The 19,882-nt window shown below is 34.2% G+C and overlaps 3 protein-coding genes across 3 annotated transcripts; 1 reads left to right on the top strand and 2 right to left on the bottom strand.

Annotated features, from left to right (window-relative positions):
• Positions 1-249: 249 nt before the first annotated feature.
• LOC110818019 (putative DEAD-box ATP-dependent RNA helicase 29) lies at positions 250-11,972 on the bottom strand. Its single transcript, XM_022046753.2, has 11 exons — positions 11,409-11,972; positions 7,664-8,825; positions 7,473-7,530; positions 6,009-6,113; positions 4,523-4,568; positions 3,415-3,491; positions 3,211-3,263; positions 2,308-2,389; positions 2,165-2,221; positions 1,700-1,838; positions 250-1,017 (listed from the first exon to the last, which is right to left on the bottom strand). Exons 1-11 carry the CDS (start codon positions 11,782-11,784, stop codon positions 818-820), a joined length of 2,355 nt encoding a protein of 784 aa, XP_021902445.2. The 5' UTR covers positions 11,785-11,972; the 3' UTR covers positions 250-817.
• A 1,062-nt stretch (positions 11,973-13,034) lies between these two features.
• Positions 13,035-14,737, bottom strand: YUC11 (Flavin-binding monooxygenase family protein). The gene is made up of 4 exons (XM_022046837.2): positions 13,898-14,737; positions 13,574-13,807; positions 13,316-13,441; positions 13,035-13,238 (listed from the first exon to the last, which is right to left on the bottom strand). The coding sequence occupies exons 1-4, from the start codon at positions 14,531-14,533 to the stop codon at positions 13,065-13,067; spliced, it is 1,170 nt and encodes a 389-aa protein (XP_021902529.2). The 5' UTR covers positions 14,534-14,737; the 3' UTR covers positions 13,035-13,064.
• Positions 14,738-15,977: 1,240 nt separating this feature from the next.
• On the top strand, positions 15,978-17,451 carry LOC148270548 (uncharacterized). The gene has a single exon (XM_088210462.1). It carries the CDS (start codon positions 16,221-16,223, stop codon positions 17,229-17,231), a length of 1,011 nt encoding a protein of 336 aa, XP_088066588.1. The 5' UTR covers positions 15,978-16,220; the 3' UTR covers positions 17,232-17,451.
• Positions 17,452-19,882: the final 2,431 nt, after the last annotated feature.

Here is a 19,882-nt window from a genome sequence, read left to right as displayed (position 1 = left end):
GAAATTTATGAATTTGTTCGAGTCAATTTTTTCAGTTTTTATTGGCTCAAGACTCTTCATTTTTTTTTCTATAGTTCTATAAACTTAATTTCTAATATTAGAATGGTTATATCTTAACCAATCCATGGATCTCATCATCATATACCACATCTTACAAGTTTCTCCATCTTCTAAGATCACTTTTCACATTTCGACTTTTCAATACACTAACATTTAATTTTTAAAAAGATCTTAAATTTCACTAGCAACTAACAAACAAAATAATTGCTATCTCAAAAATAACATAGTTAAGATTTAGATTTACATAATTCTTGTTTTACTATCAATAATTAGGACCCTAGTTCGCTCTTTTTATAGGAGTAATTGCGTTATTCGAACTTCCTGCTGACAAAAAATGCCATTACAAAAGTTCTTAACCCTATCAAATTTAACAAAAATCAAGAAATAAATTACGTGACGGCGTAAGTATACAAAATTTGTTAAAAGGGTATATGACACTTTATCAACTTAACCACTTCTTTAATCACCGGCAAAATAAAGAAGCCAAAACTCTGCCAGCAAAACAAAAAGGCAAATGGGCGACTGATGGAGATTTCTTGAAACAACCATATTCTCCTCAAAAATACTTAACGGCTAGTGAAATGGAACTCCTAGGTAGAACTAGACATCAAATAGGGATGAGCGCTGATCATCTCTCAACTCCTTGCCAGCGCAAAAACAAAGATCTGCTCAGGTGAAAACTGTGGAGTCCTTTCACAGTGCATCGGAAGAAGTCGGTAGGCATCCAAAACCAATCACCAATACCACCAGTCTTTCACTATTTTGCTTTTCCTCTTTTTCCATGTTTACCAAATTTTTTGCCCTTACTAGACTTGCTTTTGATGTAAGAAGTTCTATTTGCCTTATTCTGCCTCTCTTTCCGAACCTGCTCAAGATCTTTAATTTCTGAACGAACATGAGCATTGGGCACTGAATGCTGCTGCTTCTTGCCCCCTCTGTACTTTCTACCTTTCCCAGCTGCAAACACATTTTTCTTTCATAATGTTAGATAATGAATCCATCTCTTCTTTACTCTAGCCAGTAAGATTTTTAACAGAGCAAGCAAATACAAAATGTAAATCATTCCTCGGTAACAGGAATTAGATTGCATCTCTCATACTATCGTCCTGTCCCACTCTCACTTAACCCCTGCCTGTAATCTTCATATTAGTTTTCACATGTAAATTTAGAACATAATTTTAATTTTTAATCTCACCATCATCCCCATGTTGAGTTCTGTGCGCTATAGGTTGACAATTGACGAAAAGGGTGATAGTACTTGCAATCCATTTCATTGGTTTCAATTTCCTTTCATTATTCCTCAATTGCTACATTACAAAAAGCTAGCATGTAAACCAATTTAGAAGGATAATATAACTAAAGCTAACATATCCAAGTGATATGTAAACTGTGAAATATGCAGACTGATAGTGTCATAATTAGCCGTCACCCTAGATATTGGTCTAACTGAAGAGTACCTCAAAATGCATAAAACAAGAAAAAAATGTCGAAAAACAGACACCAAGGAAGTGTCACCTGGAAATGAGTTGCACTCATATGAACACAAACAAAACCCTCCATAAACAAGAAAAATTATGAGAATTTAAGACATTAATCAACAAAGAGTAACAAGATAGAACTTAAAAATTGATTGTACTACCTGACAAGCCTGTGGTTTCAGCAGCATCCCCTTCATTACTTGTTCCTTTGAGAGATACTTTCCTGTGAGACCTTTCTTTCCATTTCTTGTAGATTCCAGTTTTGCTAGCTTTGACTTTAGCACCACTCTCTGTCTTTATCTGCGCATCCATTGGAAAAAGAAATGAAAATTTAAACACTGCATAGGTGGTAAGAAACATTCAATTCCCACCATGTAAACTGTTGGTATATAGTTTATATGATATTGTATTACGTTCAGATGCAATGAAATATATATAAAATAATTTGTGTGTGTATATATGTATACAAGTGTAAAGTTCCTTGCTACTTTCTTTCACAGATCTCGAGAATATATGTTGGACAAAATCTACCTGCCTTAGTAAGAATTTATTTATTTATCATAAAGAAGGAAAGGAGATCATCTAAAGCGGTAATCACGGTAAAGACATGCCAAGCAAAAAGATACCTTTCCACTGGCTGTAACACGTTCACCATTATTCAACTTGATGTACTTTTTACTTCTCTGCATCAGATATGCCCGTGAGTTTCAAAGCAGAATGAAAAGAATGCAGAAAATAGTAAAAACTTAACATTGAACCTTTTGAGTACCTTATCCCAGTGGTAAAAAGACTTCTGTTTCTGCATTCCTGAACTATCATCTGCAACCAGATCTAAAACAGCAGCTTCTAACCTACATCTCAATAATGTTATTCAATGCCCAACAGAGGAAAAATGTACTCAACACTTCTCAGTAATTTATCTGGTGCCCAACAAAGGAAACTCAATCATAATGAATCTAAGGTCAAACAAGTTGAAGTTTTCAGATCATTCTCATTCTTGATAGACTAATAAAGTGAAATCTTCAGCTGCTGCGCCAGCAAATGGCAATCCATGGACACACAAGTATACAGACATATAAACAAATGCAGTGAGAGAAAGAGCGTAACACTCACTTTAAACAATCTGTTCCAATTGAAACTGACTAAATTTATGGCCAAAGACAAGGTTAAGGAAAAAGACTAGCATATGAAAGTCTAAATCATGACTGTTAGAATAATTTCCAATAAGAATCTGTTATATGACAGTTTTGAAACAATTCACAATAAGAATCTGTTATAGCATAACTGAAAAACTTTCTTTTTTCTGATGTGAAACCTACTCCTTTACTGCAGATAGATGTCAGACACAGATGAGTCCAAGAGCTTTATGGCATGTCACAACTTAAAGCTTGCAAGTAATCTAGATCCCAAATTCTTAATAGAGATGCTGACGATTTTACCCCAGATGATAAAGGACAAGATAAATATCTCTCTGCCACATTAAGACACAAAATCCATGTATGAACAAGCAAAAAATAAGAACATAAACTGTAACCATATCACATTGCACTTTATGTTAATCTCCGCTGTCCCACTCAAATTCAGTTGGGATATTAAGACACCAATTAAATAATCAAAATCAACATGCAAATAAGCTCTAAAAGCCACCAAAAAGAATAAAAATAATCTTTACCTGTTTGATCCAAAGCCCTGGTTACTTCTTACTGAGAGGCCAGCCTCTGTATGCTGAATCAACATCATAACAACAAAACAAATTCAGAATCATCCACTTAAACTATTTTTAGATATTGGTATGTATTATTGGCCACTTGCAATAAAGATTGCAGATATTTTGTGATACTTCAATTATCAATCTAAATTAGATAAGTTAATGCACCTGATTTGTTGGCACAGAACTTATATAGTACTCCTCATCCTTGAAGCTTTTTGCCTTTCTTTTAGAACCACTTAATCCTGAAATTAGTAGAAAAGGCATCAACTAAAAATTAAAGAAAGAAACATAAATTTTTTTTGAAATATAAAAGAAACAGAAAAATAGCTATAATATGACAAATTACATCACCATAGCACCAAGAAAACAGCTTTTTTTTCACCATTGCACAATCGAAGAATATGATTGTGGAGGAGGCTCATGCGATGGTGAATGGCTATGGTGAATGGAAGATTGGAATGGTTGGTGACTGTGACCAGAAACCTGAATGATTGGGAGATTGAAGAATATAAGGCACTGGTTTATCTTTTATCCACTGAGCATTTGGAGGACAGCAAATATCAGCTTGTGTGGAAATTGAAAAAAACAGGGGGAGTTCACTGTTAAGTCTTTCTACAACCTCCTAAAGGGGAGAGATTGCCCGGGGGGGAGGGGAAGCAGATATGGAAGGGGTCGTACATTTGCTAATGGCTGTTATCTATGTAAAGAGGCGGCTGAGTCGTCCAACCACATTCTTCTTTGGTGTCCAGTGGTTTATGACATGTGGACCATAATTTATGGGTTGTTGGGGATTAAATGGGTCATAGCGGGATCGGTAAGGGATGAGCTTAGGGCTTGCGAAGGTATATGTAAAAAGAAAAAATTTGTAAACCTTATTCCTTTAATTATTTTTTGGGTAGCCTGGAAAGAAAGAAACAGAAGAGCGTTTAAGGAAATAGAGAGTTAGATATCTAAAGTTAGGGATAGATGGATACACTATTTTAGCTATTTGTTTTTGGATCATAACATTTATAGGATGAAAGAATTTGGGAATGTCCAATATATACTTACTGAGATGTAAATATTTATAAATGAGTAGCATTCCCTTAGTGCCATATTATTAATATACTGTATATAATTTTTATTTAAAAAAAAAAACACCAAGAAAACAGCTAAATAGAATATGGTTAGAAAATATCAAGAAAGTGAGATAGAAAAGGTGCAGTCTGTGCACTCAAACACGTGCATGTTGAGTTCCAAACAAAAGAAAACAATTTGAATAACAATAACAAACCTTTTCTCTCCTTCTCCATAGAAGCAGCAACCACAGGTTCATCTTCCTACAGGTATCAAAAATCACAGCAATCAACCACCATAGAACTTTAATAAGAAAATAAAAAGTTGATTCCAGATATTCTATATTTATTGTCCGTCTATGTAAAGCAAGAATACAAAGAGCAAGCCCAAAATTCGAAGCTGGAGAACTATATTAGCCAAAGATGCAATGTGCTCCAACCTGCACATATGCCAACAACATGCATGATAAAAATACCAGGCAATCCAAAACAGCGACATGAAAAAACAAATTACTTAAACTAATCAACCAGCCTCTTTACAATATCCAAATAGAAAGGTATCACCAGGCAATCCTATCACTGTACCACTCTGCATTTGGAAAACCAAAACCTTCCAATTCTCACCTATACATGCTTTTTTTTTTTAAGGAAAATATGAAATATTACAAACAAGGTGTCAAGGTGGTGTCACCAAGCCACAAAAGAAGAAAAGTTACAACCCAGTGAAAACATATACATAGCACGAATCCCAAATTCTAAACAATAGCAAGAGGAGGACCTTTAAACAAAAACCAGAGAGTTTGAAGCCAAGAGTCTCCAACTCTGGCATAAGAAAAACCATCCTCCTCAAAATCTTTACAATTCTTCTCCTTCCTAATAACCCACGAGGTAGCCTAGAGGATAAGAGAGTTTACGCGGATGCTTGTTTGCCCTGTATGGTATCTTGAAGATAGATTTAATCATCCATCTTTCAGCAAAACAAGAGCATTATTACCTAGTCTTGTTACACTTAAACATGATGGCATCCAACAGGCACAAAATATGCAAGCAATCTCTAAAATTCATTCAAAGATCTTTGAACAAATTGTTACATCCTAGGACTTGAAATTGAAACAGAATGCAATCTTCCTAAGGAGATGACCACGCTGAAATAAGGCAAGCAAAAACAAACTCTTACGCAAACAAGTATTGCCGCCTTATGTTACATATTTACCCTTACAACATAATGTCATCCAACAATCACATATTCATTATAAGATCTCTGAACTAGTTTCTCATCCTAATGCTGAACCATGATGTTGTTACCCAGAGAAGATAAACATGGCCGTACAAACAAGCGAAAATGAAAAAGAACACTACTGGGAATACAAGCTTGCTTTTTCTCTTATGTATAAGCTAACAACATGATAGCATCCTACAATCACAAAATATACCAGAAGCCTCTCACTCCCCTACTCCCTCCCTTTCCCCTCCCTCTCTCTCAAATTCATTCAAAGAACTCTTGAATCAGTTCTGCAATTTAAGACTTGAAACATAATACCTTTACCCTGAGTAAATGACAATCTGATATACAGCAGGCAGAAACAAACTACTTTTAACTAAGAATCTCATAACAAGATAAAAAAAGATGGCTTTTCTAAAAAAAAGAAAGTACCACATAAAGAATGGATCTAACACAAAGCCCCATTCCCTTGTCACATTTACCTTTTCCACATGATTGTTAGAGCGCTGTCGATGTACCAAATTAATGATCTCCTCATGAATCGCTCTTTTTTTCTTCATCACATCGACCCACTGGGAAGACGGACCCTGCATGGCAGCCATATACTAAGTTAGAACTGGATAATAAGGCACACAAATTTCTCATTTAACTCTAAAAATTAAAAAAAAAAGGTGCATCATATAATAACATACAGGTAACAGATATACAAACACAGGACTGACACACACAGATTAGACGGCAGCAAATATCAGCAAATGAAAAGAAGGTAAAAGCCCCCTTAGGAAACCACAAAATCACCAAAACTCACATCCATTTCAATTAAGTTCCAGAACATATGAACAGCTATGTTTAAATATACAATTGGAACGATAAAAACACTCCTGTGAAATTTCAGAGTGAGAGCAAGGGTGACAATGAAATGTACTTTAGGACCATTACAAAACCCACATGTAAAATTGCTTTGAAGGGTAATAACTATTACAACAAAGCTCAGCATCAAGAGTTTATGCCTTAGAAAATGAGATAAGACTTATAAAATCAACTAGCACTTCCCTTGACCAGGCCACTATGGTGAGTTTGGGAAATAAAGACTGTCTTTCTGATGCTCTCAGGAAAATGCGCTACAAGAGAAAGAGATTCATCTGATCATCATCATAATAATAGGAGCAGAAAAAATGAAATTGAGAAAAGAATGGAAAATCATGTTTAATCTCAAAGGATCTCTTAACTTTTCCTTCCAATTTGGTCAAGTCTACCCTTCCTAAAGAAATCACGGGCTCCTCTTCTAAAACTTCATCTACCCATCTAACTATGGCCCTTTAATTCTAACTGATAAATCTCCCCTTTCTAGCAAAGGAAGTTCACAATGGAAGCAAAGAGAATCATGTTTTTGCCGCAATTAATTACTGTCTTTGTGCAACCATTTTGCATAGACCGATGCATGGTCTATGAACCATCATAACGCAGAAGAGGAATGCTTCGCACAGGTGTCAATCCATCTGAACTAAAACTTGCAAGTTTAAGTTGAAGAATTAAGGATCCATTACATTTGCGAAGCATTTGATATGTCTGTTTATCAGCATTCAGTGTTTAAAGTCACAGTAGATTATAACTTCAATTTAGTTACAAATTACAAAATATACCAAGAAAAAACACGTAGCAGAACAACTTGATTCCAGCCTCTAGAATGACAAGTAACAAAAAGCATACATGGATAAATAATATGAACAAGAAATCATCTTGATCATCTCCTTTCGGGAAAGCCAAAAAACAAAAAAAAAAAGGTAATATTCATCAATAAAAAAGAAAAATCAATGATGACAATCACTAGCATGTACGCCAAACATAGAAGTTCAATAAATACTGAAAAAAAAATCTGCATACAGAAATAGAAAAGACAAAAATACACGTGCAAACAAATAAAGAAGGTTAAGAAATGGAGTCACCTTCTGATGCTTTAACTTGGCAGCTTCACCTTCTGCTTCCAGAATGGTCTGCTTCGGCCTAGAATACATCAGCCATCATTTAGTTAAATTTTGCACCTTTACCATCAAGAACTCAAACAAACCCGAGATAGGATTTGTTGAAAAAGCATTATTTTTCTCATCAGAAATGGGAGGAAGCGTTGAGGACTCACCTGAATGTTTTTAAGCGCTCAGAGAATGCCATTGCCATCAATTCACCACCTGCTAGAACATTTTTAAATATTGGATGCAACCCTTCTTGGGGTAAATCCTTTGACCTTTTAATTGATTCTCTTGAAGGCAAGGGTTTTGTTTTTGAATATAATCGAAAAGCATTTGTACATGTTTTCTGAAGAGAAGTTAGTTCTGCAGATGAATCAATAATTTCTCGAACTCTGTCAGAAACAAGATCAATAATTGCCTGTGGCAAACGCCCATAAACAGTTTCTCCATTTGCAATTGCTCTATCTGTTTTATTCATTACTCCATCCATGTCCTGCAAAACCTCCGCTTCGGAGGGAGCAGGTCTGATTGGTTTAGAAAGAAACAAATGAAGATCCAAGAGATATGGCATGTCCTCCGACGTGACAAAAGAAAATGCTGTACCAGTTCGGCCTGCCCTGGCAGCTCGTCCTACACGATGGACAAAAATTTTAGGTTTTGGAGGGAAGTCCCAGTTGATAACATTATCAAGTAAAGGTATGTCAATGCCCCTGGCCGCAACATCTGTCACAATTAATAACATGGTCTTTCTGCTCCTGAACCTTGATATATGAATCTTGCGAGCATCTTGATCCATATCACCATAACATACAGAAGGCTCGATGCCCTCTTCCTTAAATAATGTATTAAGGAACTCCACATGATGTTTGGTGGAAACGAATATCAATGTTTGCTGATCAGAACTGATATGATCTCTTATCAAATAAAGCAATGCTGTATGTTTTTCTTCCTGGCGTAAAGAGAAAAAGTTAAGTTTCAAATCAGGGCTAATCTTGGTTTCCAAATCTAGCCTCACAAGCTGCGGATCACGCAAACCAGCCTTCGCAAATTCAGCAAGTGCACTAGGTAAAGTGGCACTAAAAAGTAAAGTCTGACGGTTTTCACTCAACTGAGCAAGGATTTTATGCAGCTGTTCCGCAAAACCCATGCCAAAGAGACTATCTGCCTCATCAAAAACCACATATTCAACTGAACGAAGTGTCATGTCCTCCACTTCAGACAAATGATGCATGAGCCTCCCAGGAGTGGCAATAATGATATCAGGGTTCAGCGCTAATTCTTCAAACTGGTTTTCCATGCTATCGCCACCAACCAGTAAACTAATACGGAGATCTAAAGCAAAGACAAAAATAATGACATTTCATCATTGTAGTTGATCTTAATGGAATCTCATCCTCATCAACTATTAACCCTTTTCAAGAGAGTGAAAAAAAGAGAAAATAGTACTATAAACAAGGCACCAAGGGAGCACCCATAAACAAGATAGCCTTTACAAACTAACAGATAAAAAAGCATCTATAGAGGTTCCCCTAAATCCTCTCCAGAGTTATCAGGATTGCTGTTAAACAAAATACTCAAAACCAGGAACCAGTAATCTCTAATGATGGCTGACAAAATAAGGGAAACGGGCTTCTTCCTGGACGTACAGGCCGTGATACCATCCCATTCCCATAGTTCATCCAAAGTAAAACCAATGATGGTCAACAGATTCACTCTCCTGCAAGCACATAGGGCACACATTGACAATGAAACTACCTTATTTTGTCAAATTATCACAAGTACGGATTTCTAACCCAAGCAGTTTCCAAGCAAAGAAAGCAATGCAGGGGATGCTTTGTTTCTTCCAATTTTGCTTCCAAGGGAATCTAAAGGCAACCTCAGCTTGGGAAAGAAGGTTAAGGTAAAAGAAGCTTACAAGGACAAAAAGAAAAACAGTTCTAGTGCATTTAACCTATTACCACTATCATGTAAAAAGAGTAAGCAACAGCATATAATACCAAAGGAAATCACAATATTGAAACGAATTAGCACAGGACAGCATGAAATCCAGAAAACTAGGATTACCCTGTTCGAGAGACCTGATCAATCATGTGCTTTATTTCCTAATTATAGCTTACATTACCCTGATAACCTCAGGAGGAATACCCCATCTACCACCACAGAGACTAAGGTCACAAAATCCTTTTGTTTTTTCCTTGATCATAAAAAGGATTTATATTTTATATTTTGGTCACAAAATCCTTTTTATGAGCTATACCACTTGGACTGTCTAATGTCCCAAGTATCTTCACTCGCTTCATGAATCAAGTTTTCAAAACTTTCAATGAGATTTTTCTTGTTCTCTATTTTGATGATATTCTTATCTTTAGTACGTCTAAGGAGGAACACATCTTTCATTTACAACAAATTATGAGAGTACTTCGCCAAGAAAAACTTTATATTAACATGAAAAAATATGCATTCATGACAACCAGTGTTGTGTTACTGGGATTTGTTGTATCTTCCAGAGGAGTAAAAGGTGACCAGAAAAGGTTAAAGCTATCCAAGAATAATCAACTCCAAAGACCCTACATGAAGTGCAAAGCTTCCACAGGTTGGCACCTTTCTGCAGAAGGTTTATTGAAGGCTTTAGTACTATAGTGATACCCATTACAAAATGCATGAAGAATGTGAAATTTGTTTGGACCGAAACGTCTAGAGCTTCTAAGATCATCAAGATGAAATTGACAAAAGCACCAATATTACAACATCTAGACTTCTCCAATGTATTTGAAGTGGCTTGTAATGTGTCTCAACTAGGTATTGGTGGTGTACTTAGTCAGGAAAGACATCTAATAGCCTATTTTGGTGAGAAGCTTAATGATGCAAAATAGAGGTATACCACATACGATAAAGTATCTCATACTATCACCCGAGCACTTCAAGACTGGCGTTATTATTTAGTCCTGAAAGAATTTGTCCTTTACTCTGACCTCAAGAAGCTAAACACTGTCATGCATGCTACATTGTGCGATTTCAACTTGACAGAGCAGAGTTTTCCCCTTCTTCCCCCTCCCCCACCAGGGGGAGAATAGATGACGCATAGCCATGGTAAGATTTTATTTATTATTGGAGTATTTTTAGTTTATTATTTAAGTCTTATTAGAGTTAGGAGTTTATTTTACTAGTATTATTTTATATTTGTATTACGATTAGTGTTCTTAATTCTATTAGATTACTATCCCTAGTATAATTCTAGTTAGGAAAAGTTACTTAAAGGTTACTATAAATAGCTTTGTAATTTCATTAATTAATCATCCATGTATTCAACAATAATTTTTGAGAATTTCTCATAATTGATAGTGTGATTCAATCAACACTTAGATGTGATGTCTAAGAACCTTAGGTGTGATTTATAGGTTTTCTCTGCAATTCTTAAAAGGCAAAATAACCCTAAATTGTCCCACATCAACACAAAACAGTTTATGCAAATGTGTAGAAGGCGTGTGCCTATGCCTTCAACTTTCTGACATCAAATTAAGTAAAAGGAACCTTGCACACGACAAAAGGTTATCCCACAAAGAAATCAGACACTTCCTTCATCAAAATAGGAAACGTTCAATGTAGAAACACAAAGAGCCTAATCTCTTCAGCTGTTTACTAAGTCCATTGGACTTATATTCCACTAGGTTCTCGCTAAATCAACTAATAAACTCCAATGGCCAGAGTTCCCATCAGAGGACTCTAATTGGAAGAAAAGAAAATTATCAAAGACGCCCTACAACCTCGACATAGACCTAATACACTCGGTACTTATCTCAAAAGAAGTTTTTAACTCGGCTCTCAAAAGAAACCCTTAGAACAACAACAAAGCAAGTCAACCAAAAATAAATAAATAAACAAACAAAATAAAATAGACACTCCACGATAACGAACCTGTGAACCTTCCCAACTCCTTGGTGAACTTCAAGGTTTGTAAAGCCAAATCTCGCGTGGGAGACAAAATGAGTGCCCTTACGCCTCCTTGGGAAATGTGCTGCTTGAGCTTCTCGAGCATAGGGACAAGGAAGGCAGCCGTTTTACCGGAACCAGTACGGGCCATGGCAACGACATCCGCCCCAGCCAAAATAAGGGGCATTGTCTTCCGCTGAATGGGGGTTGGTACTCTGTAACCTTTCCGCTTGATTCCTTTGAAGATATTGGCACTCAGGTTCATGGACTCGAAACCCCCTGATTTCGCTTTCTTCTTCTGTTTCTCCTTCCGCTTTAGCTCCGATTTGGAGCTCACAAGGAGCCTCCGTTCTCCACCCATAGGGAAGGTAAGTTCGACAATTTCTTCTCAACTTTGTCTTTGCTTTGCAGGAAACCTTTTTCTCGCAAGACAAACAGAAAACGGAGGCACTCGTCGGCCGAGAAAGAACGAAGGCTTCTTCCTACCTCAAGAGAAGCCAAAACCCTTCCGACCTCGGGGCTTTGCACTTCGGCCTGACAAGTAAACAAGTAAATAATATTATATATATATATATATACACACACACGCACACACACACAGAGGCTTATATATTTTAATATACACGTTTAATTCTATTATTTAACTATGATGGCAATTTTAATTAAATAATTAATGTAATTTCTAAATCAATAATTTTAATTCAAATATAATTAACTAGATAATTAACAAAATTTGCAATTAGATCATTTTAATTTCCGTTGACCTTTTAAGGTAATTAAATAATTAGTAAAATTACCGTAAATAAATTATTTATTCGACAATATGATAATTATAACATGTATGTTTTTTATTTATATCTAATAAATTTTAATTATACTCATTAATTATAATGAAATTTTAAATTAAATTGCTAATATTATTTATTATTTTTAAATTATAATAAGTCCATTGAATTTTTAACCAAACATTTATGGTGTTAGTAGAATTTCGCCCTATTTACCTATTTTTTTTATTTTAAAAAATCTTATAAACTATTTAAATAATTAAAATTTAATTATTTAGAGTAAAATTAAAAATTTATTAATTATTTGTATAGCGGAGAGTAAATCGTTAAATTCATATATCTTTTTAATATATATAAAATAAACAAAACACAAACGTGCAAAAGACCCCGATAAAATTTATTCAGAAGCTCAGCAGTACAGTATTGCAAGTAATAAAAATTAGAAAGTGTAAAGAGAATGTCTAATTCGTAAAAAAATCAATATTCTTCGCGATAGATATGTTGTATCTTGACATGTCAATTCATACATATTTTATACTGTCAAATACCCTATTAATAATAATATTAATAACATGATAATATGAAGATAATGATTATAATAATAATATTAAAATAACAATTATAATTATTTATTTGCATTCGTCCTTTAATTAATTTTTGATTACTAAATTAAGTAAAATTAGGATACGATACTTGGTCACACATGGAGTTCTATAGGTAACAAAATAAAATATATATATATATATATACAGATATATACATATATGTATAATATTAGAAAAACAACCTCAATTTACATTATTGTATTTAAATTAAGGGAAATGTATATATTCTATATAAAAACTATATATTAGTATTATAATATTTCACTCTGGCTTAAAATATCTTTGGCAATCTTCTTAGCATCTCTCGAAATACCAGACAATCCTCGCCTTGAAAACCCAGCGCAGTACAAGCCATTCTCTCCTTTCCAGTGATTAGGGAACCTCCTTTTGGGCATTCCATTTTCCCCAAAAAGGTCTCCATCGTTCTAAAATGTAGTTTAAACACTAATTAATGGTTAGATCAAGGAGTAATTAATTAATGATTAATTAGTAATTAACGTACCTTAAGCCAGCTTTTTACTGCGCTTTTATACCCCGTGGCGAAGACGATGGCATCAAAAAAGAGAAGGTTCTCTTCGTTCATGAATTCAACCCTGTTTCCTTCTACACGTTTTATGGATGGCAGAACCTGAAAATTTTTTACAGTATAATCAATCAATGTACATACATACATACATATATATATATATATATATATAAAACTGTTATTTTATACGAATTGAAATTTGGAAACAAGAAGAAAGAAGTAATGAGTAGATACATCGATTTCACCAGTCTTGATCTTTTGAAGACAGCCGACGTCGATTGTGGGGCTCCGACCACCTGCTGCTCTGATATAAAACGGGCCTTTGCCGGGTCTCCGGAGTCCATACGGAGAGAGACTTCCATACTTGACTTTAGAAGAGGCCAAGCATATCTTGTCAACTAGTTTGCACGGTAAGAATTTCAGCAATACCATTCCCATGTGCACTATATCCTTTGAAAGTATGTGTACCTGCACAAACATATACGTATATATTCTCCATTATACACACACGTATATACACAATAGGGTAAATATGGTCTGCGGATGTAATTAACTTACAGGGCTACGAATAGAAATGGAAGTAACAGCACCCCAATTAGATAAATCATAAGCAATCTCCATTCCAGAATTTCCACTGCCGACAACCAACACATGTTTTCCAGCAAACCTTTCCCCATTTACGTATCTGCTAGAATGCATGTATTCTCCTCCGAAACTCTCAAGTCCAGCCACCTCAGGAATCAACGGTTCATCGTTTTCGCCAGTTGCAACCACAAGAAACTGAGCTTTATACACTTCCTGCACATTGCTCACCATGTTGTTAACCAACACATTCCACAACCCTCGCTTCTCGTCGTAATCTGCGTATTCAAGGGATCGAAGCAGTCGAGCACTAACCCCGAAATGCTTTACGTATTGGTCGAGGTACCGAACGAAATCATCCTTGGGAACGTACGTGGGTGTACAATAGGGAAAATGCATGTGAGGAAGATGACAGAATTCCTTGGCCAGATGCAACTTAAGGCGATCGTAAGCTCTCTTTTTCCAAAGAGATGCGTAACAATCCTCCCTATCCAACAACACATTAGGGATGTGGAGTTTATTCAGGCAAGCAGAAGTTGCTAAGCCGGCGGGGCCTGCTCCCACGATCAAAACCACCGTTTCTTCAATGTCTCTCACCATCTCATCCGCCATTCTTGATTATATCTAGCACAAACTGACCAAGTATATTATTGATTAACCCAAAAAAAATAAACTAGACACGATAAATCGATCTGATGAATTCAGATTGGTTTAAAGAATATTTCTTCACAAAAAAAGCATGGAATTCACCGACACCTTCACACTTTATTTAAAATTGTGGATTTGCAAATGAATTCCATGTTTTTCTGTGAGTTTCATTTGGTAGTAGGGCAACCTTTATATATACAGTGTTACTCAAGACTGTTATTATGCATGTTTCCAGCAATAACATATTGGGATTCTATAAATAATATAACAAAATATTTGATGGGTTGTATAAGTAACTGAATTTCCACTTCTTCATTGTCCTTCACTCATTTTGCTAACAGTAGTACGATAATTATGTACGTCTAAACGTATTGCCATTACCAACCTCCGACATTATTTTACACACGTACATTTAGAAACAATCATTAAATAAGAAATTTTGTTTGAAGAACATTAATATATTTGTTAATTAGACAATACACGCGTATTAATCATAATATAATAAAAATATCTTCAAACAAGAATATACATAAGAGTATAATATGATTCGAATTCACGATTTTTTTTTAAATAAAAAACCTACTTATCAAGAAATTCTGTCGTAATCAAGAAAAGTTGATTTTGAATAGGCAAAGTTCCGTCTCTATAGCTTCAAAACTCTATACCGTAAAGCTATACAAATGAAAATTCATCCTATAAGAATGTTTTTTTTAGCCAATTTTCTTATGATGTATGGTTTTGGATTCAATTTATTTTTTAAAAAAAATTTATACATATATAAGTAAATTTATAAGATATGACTGCTGATCGGGTGACCTACGTGGCAGAACTTTTTCAAATTGCACTTTAACTCCTAATTTTTAATTTTTCTTTTAAAAATTACTGTCAGAACTTAAATTTTTAATATTTTTGTTCAAAATTACTTTAAATTTCATACTCCATCAATTTTATTTCAGTTTTTACTTTAAATTAAAATTAAAAATTAAAAAATTATATTTATAAATAAATCTTAAATTACATTAAAATTAAATTTAGGATATTACAATATATGTTAGTAAATTTATAAGATATGACTAATCAATCTTTAAAAAAAAAAAATGTCTATAATAGAAACCGTGTAGAACAATTATAAGAAAATAAGGGTAAACATAATTTTCTTTACCTCCTATATAATATATGTATGTATGTATAGAGGAAAAAGAAAAAGGAGTAAACATAATTTTAGTACTTTAGAGATGTGCATTCTTGTCTAAATTGGAGACAGATTCCACACGTCCTCAATACTTTTCTCTTTTTCTTTTATAAAAATGGGTAATAGGAAACAAACAGGAAGAACGTATGGACTCCCCTCGATTCAAACAAAGCACGTGTATTTATAATATTTATTCTCGACGTGAACGACTTCAGAGCTTAGTCTTTGCCGTCCTTTGATTATGATATTGATTTGATGTATAAATTATGTAATGAAGTTTCATTTATTTTGATTTTTAAAATCATTGACCCAAAAAGACGAGAACTTTCGATAAGAAAAAGTCTAATCCCATTGGTTATATTCCAGTGGATGATACCAGGCCGGCCATTGTCATCGCCATTTTTCACATTCCCCTCTCTGCAAACTGCGGCATCAGAGTAAGAAAAACTCTCTAAAGCAATGGATAGAGAACAGGAGGAGATGCAGTTTCTTGGGCTGTTTGGCATATACAAAGAGGCTAACAAGCTGATCTTCACATGGAGGAAAATCTTCAGCAAGATAGCTCTGACCTTGATTCTCCCTCTCTCCTTCATCTTCCTCGCTCACATGGAAGTATCCCACGTACTCTTCTCCAAAATCTGGCACTACGAGATTGCTCTTGACCGCACCCAAGCTGGAACCCCCAAGTACAACAAACTCTCTGATCTCGTCTTCTCCGAATGGGCATATTTTTGGCTCTTTAAAGCTGCCTACTTCACCTTCTTCCTCATCCTCTCTCTCCTCTCTACAGCAGCCGTCGTTTACACCGTCGCCTCTATCTACACAGGTCGAGAATTGACCTTCAGGAAAGTCATGAGCGTGGTCCCCAAGGTCTGGAAAAGACTCATGGTCACCTTCTTGTGCATCTTCGTTGCCTTCTTTGTCTACAACGCTGCTTCCTTCACCGTCTTTATTGTGCTGGCGCTTTCTACCCCGCCTACCAGCAAGGCTGCTGCAATGACCCTGGTGGCTCTGGTTGGGGTGTTGTATCTGGTGGGTTTGGTGTACTTGACAATAATCTGGCATTTGGCCAGCGTGGTGTCTGTCCTGGAAGACTTGTGTGGTTTTGGGGCTATGATCAAAAGCAAGCAGCTGATCAAAGGCAAGATATGGATAGCCATAGTTATATTCTTGAAGCTCAACGTGTCGTTGATTGTAATCCAAGTGGTGTTTCAGAGGTTAGTGGTGCATGGATGGTCTGTGAGCATGGTGAACAGAGTTTCGTATGGGATTATTTGCTTCTTGTTGCTTTGCAATTTGATACTGTTTGGACTGGTAATCCAAACTGTGATTTACTTCGTCTGCAAGTCTTATCATCACGAGAACATCGACAAGTCGGCTCTCTCCGATCATCTTGAAGTTTATCTGCTGGCAGAATATGTTCCTTTGAAGGCCAAGGATGTCCAGCTCGAGCAGTTTGATAATGTTTGATTTTTTTTTTTTTTTTGCTTTTTAATTTCTATTTGCTAATAATTTAAAGTGCCCTTACATTACATGTAATAACTATCTTCAAACACTCTGTGTTTTCATGAGTACTAAATTGGTTTTGTCAACTATGTGTACAAAAAAGAAGACTTACAATAATAATTTGTATCTATTAGAATAAGTTTTATAGTCTACGAGGACTGGTCATAATTGGCAACCTACCAAATATGAGTTTACAAACATCAGAAACTGTTGGAAAAAATCTCTCAGTCGGTCAAGCAAGGCTGACTTACTCAAATAGCTCATTTGATTCAATGGATTTGGTTCTTTTATGTGCTCTTATCACTTCTCTCTTTCTCTTTCCTGCATTGGCTATTTCATTTTGATTCTTTTCATATATTTTCTTGATTAAGACCAACATACGTACCAGATCTTGAATCCTTTTTTTTTCTTTTCTTTTCTTTTCAAATTTATCAGTCTTGTTTTTGTTTTGTACTGTATCATCCCTCGTCATAACTTATCTTTCTCTTTTTCCATTGGAGGTAATCAACTTCGTCATACTTGACCAGCCTTTGTTTGCATTTGATATTATTGTATGAGTTCTTCTCTGACCTTTCGTTGATTATTCTGTGTGTTTGCGTGCTGTGCTCTATTGAGTCTCTCTAATAGGAGTGTAGGAAACTTTCGCTGCCTGAAGCAAATTGTTCCTTAATTTCTTGTGTCAAAAGAAAACGGCGCTCCTATTGAAAATATGTGTATCAAAATAGAGGTTTCTTTGATTCATAGTTTTGAATGTTAAATGTTCTTAACATTCTTGTATAAAAGTAAATGTCTTGATTTATTTTGTTAAAATAAAAATATTTGATCTTTAAAAATTAATGTTATTTGGCACCAAGATAGATGCTTTTTGAAAAAAAAAAAAAAAGAAATTGTTTCGGTCCTTCGCGTTGTTCCCCGGAAACTTTTTTGCAGTCGAGAAATATGGATACTTCGGTATATGGTATCAAAAGTTTAAATTTCTTTTTGTTTAGTGCGAAATAATAGTTTTTTTAGTGTTTTTTAGTGGAAGTATTTATCTTTAGAATTAAGAATAGATTAATTTATTATGTGAATCGAGATATCATTCGATTTATTATTATAAAGAACGGTTTGAGTTTTTTGTTCGGAAAGTGTTCAATTATTTGCACTTTTACATATATAGAGAAATAAATTTACGGGTTTAAGTCTGATTAATCTTATTAATTCCGATATAAAATATAATTAAATCGAAAAATTATGGAATTCAATATAAATTATGGAGCTCCATCCTTATTTGGCAGCTTATTAACTAAAGCTGACAATACTAGAAAAGAAAACAGTAAATATAAGATTGAAATGCCAAAAAAAAAATCAATCTTCAATAGAAACTACAACAACGACATAATTAACTACTTGATTAATAAGGATGAATTTACATAATTCGCTTGCCAATTTCTTCATGTTTCAATGGGTGCGTGCATGTAATTGTTTGCAAACATCCTGCGATGAGATCAAAGATCGGTAGATGTCATATATGAATGCAATTTTAAGAAAAAGAATAATGAGAAATTAACTTGGGACGTACTCTTCCGATATTTTGTAATTATCAAAAGAAATTGCTTAGAACGATTTCATCCTGAACGCATGGCTGTGTGAAGTTGTTCGTGTTTCGTCGCGACGAATGTGACAAAGAGCGGTGGTGTGTGCTTGTGGACAGCTATTAGAAACTAGCAGCTGCAGCATTCTAACGAGGACTATGAAGTTTTATATTTCAATGATGAAGTTCGAATAAGTTTATAAAAGAGTTTAAAAAATTTTTAATATAAATATTTAATTTATGGTAAGAATAATAATAATTAATTAAAAATAATATAATTTTATAATTTAATTTGATTTTTTTTTATTTTTAAAATTTTGATTTATTTTTTCATTTAAATTTCTAATTTTCTCTCTCTCTCTCTTTATTATCGAAAATTCTTTTTCTTTCTTGACACATTGATTCACTTTTTTCAATACCATGATTTTCTTTCTCTATATAAATTGAATTAATTTATTTATATATAAAACATGTAAATTATAATTATTTTATATATATGTATAATAATTAATATATATTAATTTAATTTAAATAAAATAGATACTTCTGAACCCATGTATATGTCTATATTGATATTGATTTTTTTTTTCTTGATTCTAATTAAAAAAAAAAAAAAAAAACACACAATTTGTACTAAAATAAAGATTCCATAAGAATCACATATTTCTAAAAAGTTAAATCGCAAGCTAATTAATAATCAAAATAACATTTATTTTAATTAATTAATTAGATTATTATTTAGAGGCATGTGATTCACTCTCCCCAATGAATGCAAAATATTATATTCATCTCCAAATCCAATTGTATATAATAAAACTGTAAATCTATTTTCAAACTCTGGTTTAAAATTCGATAATCAAATACATATGTATATGTTGTATGTATATGCTGTACTCAGTTAAAATATTAATCAATTATATTGTAGTAAGTAAAATAACAAATAACAAGTTTGAAATATCAAATTTTTTGTTAAATTATTATTTCAGTTAATTACAAGCAAGATGAGATTAAAATATCCTTCCAACCACACAAGACAAGAAAT

This window comes from Carica papaya, chromosome 1 (genome assembly GCF_054855325.1).
Source record: "Carica papaya isolate Zhongbai chromosome 1, ASM5485532v1, whole genome shotgun sequence".
Lineage (NCBI taxonomy): Eukaryota > Viridiplantae > Streptophyta > Magnoliopsida > Brassicales > Caricaceae > Carica > Carica papaya.
The sequence above is the reverse complement of the archived record's forward strand: the minus strand, read 5'-3'. Positions and strand labels throughout refer to the sequence as shown.

What these genes read in the sequence shown, in the direction of transcription:
- LOC148270548 (XM_088210462.1), top strand. Translation starts at nt 16,221, where the DNA reads ATGGATAGAGAACAGGAGGAGATGCAGTTTCTTGGGCTGTTTGGCATA.
- YUC11 (XM_022046837.2), bottom strand. Translation starts at nt 14,533, where the DNA reads ATGGCGGATGAGATGGTGAGAGACATTGAAGAAACGGTGGTTTTGATC. An exon ending in CCATTTCTATTCGTAGCCCT is followed by an intron (nt 13,808 to 13,897) that starts GTAAGTTAATTA and finishes ATGTTTGTGCAG; the next exon opens with GTACACATACTTTCAAAGGA. An exon ending in TCAAGACTGGTGAAATCGAT is followed by an intron (nt 13,442 to 13,573) that starts GTATCTACTCAT and finishes AAAAATTTTCAG; the next exon opens with GTTCTGCCATCCATAAAACG.
- LOC110818019 (XM_022046753.2), bottom strand. Translation starts at nt 11,784, where the DNA reads ATGGGTGGAGAACGGAGGCTCCTTGTGAGCTCCAAATCGGAGCTAAAG. An exon ending in GTTCTGTGCCAACAAATCAG is followed by an intron (nt 3,264 to 3,414) that starts GTGCATTAACTT and finishes ATGTTGATTCAG; the next exon opens with CATACAGAGGCTGGCCTCTC. An exon ending in CTTTTTACCACTGGGATAAG is followed by an intron (nt 2,222 to 2,307) that starts GTACTCAAAAGG and finishes TATCTGATGCAG; the next exon opens with AGAAGTAAAAAGTACATCAA.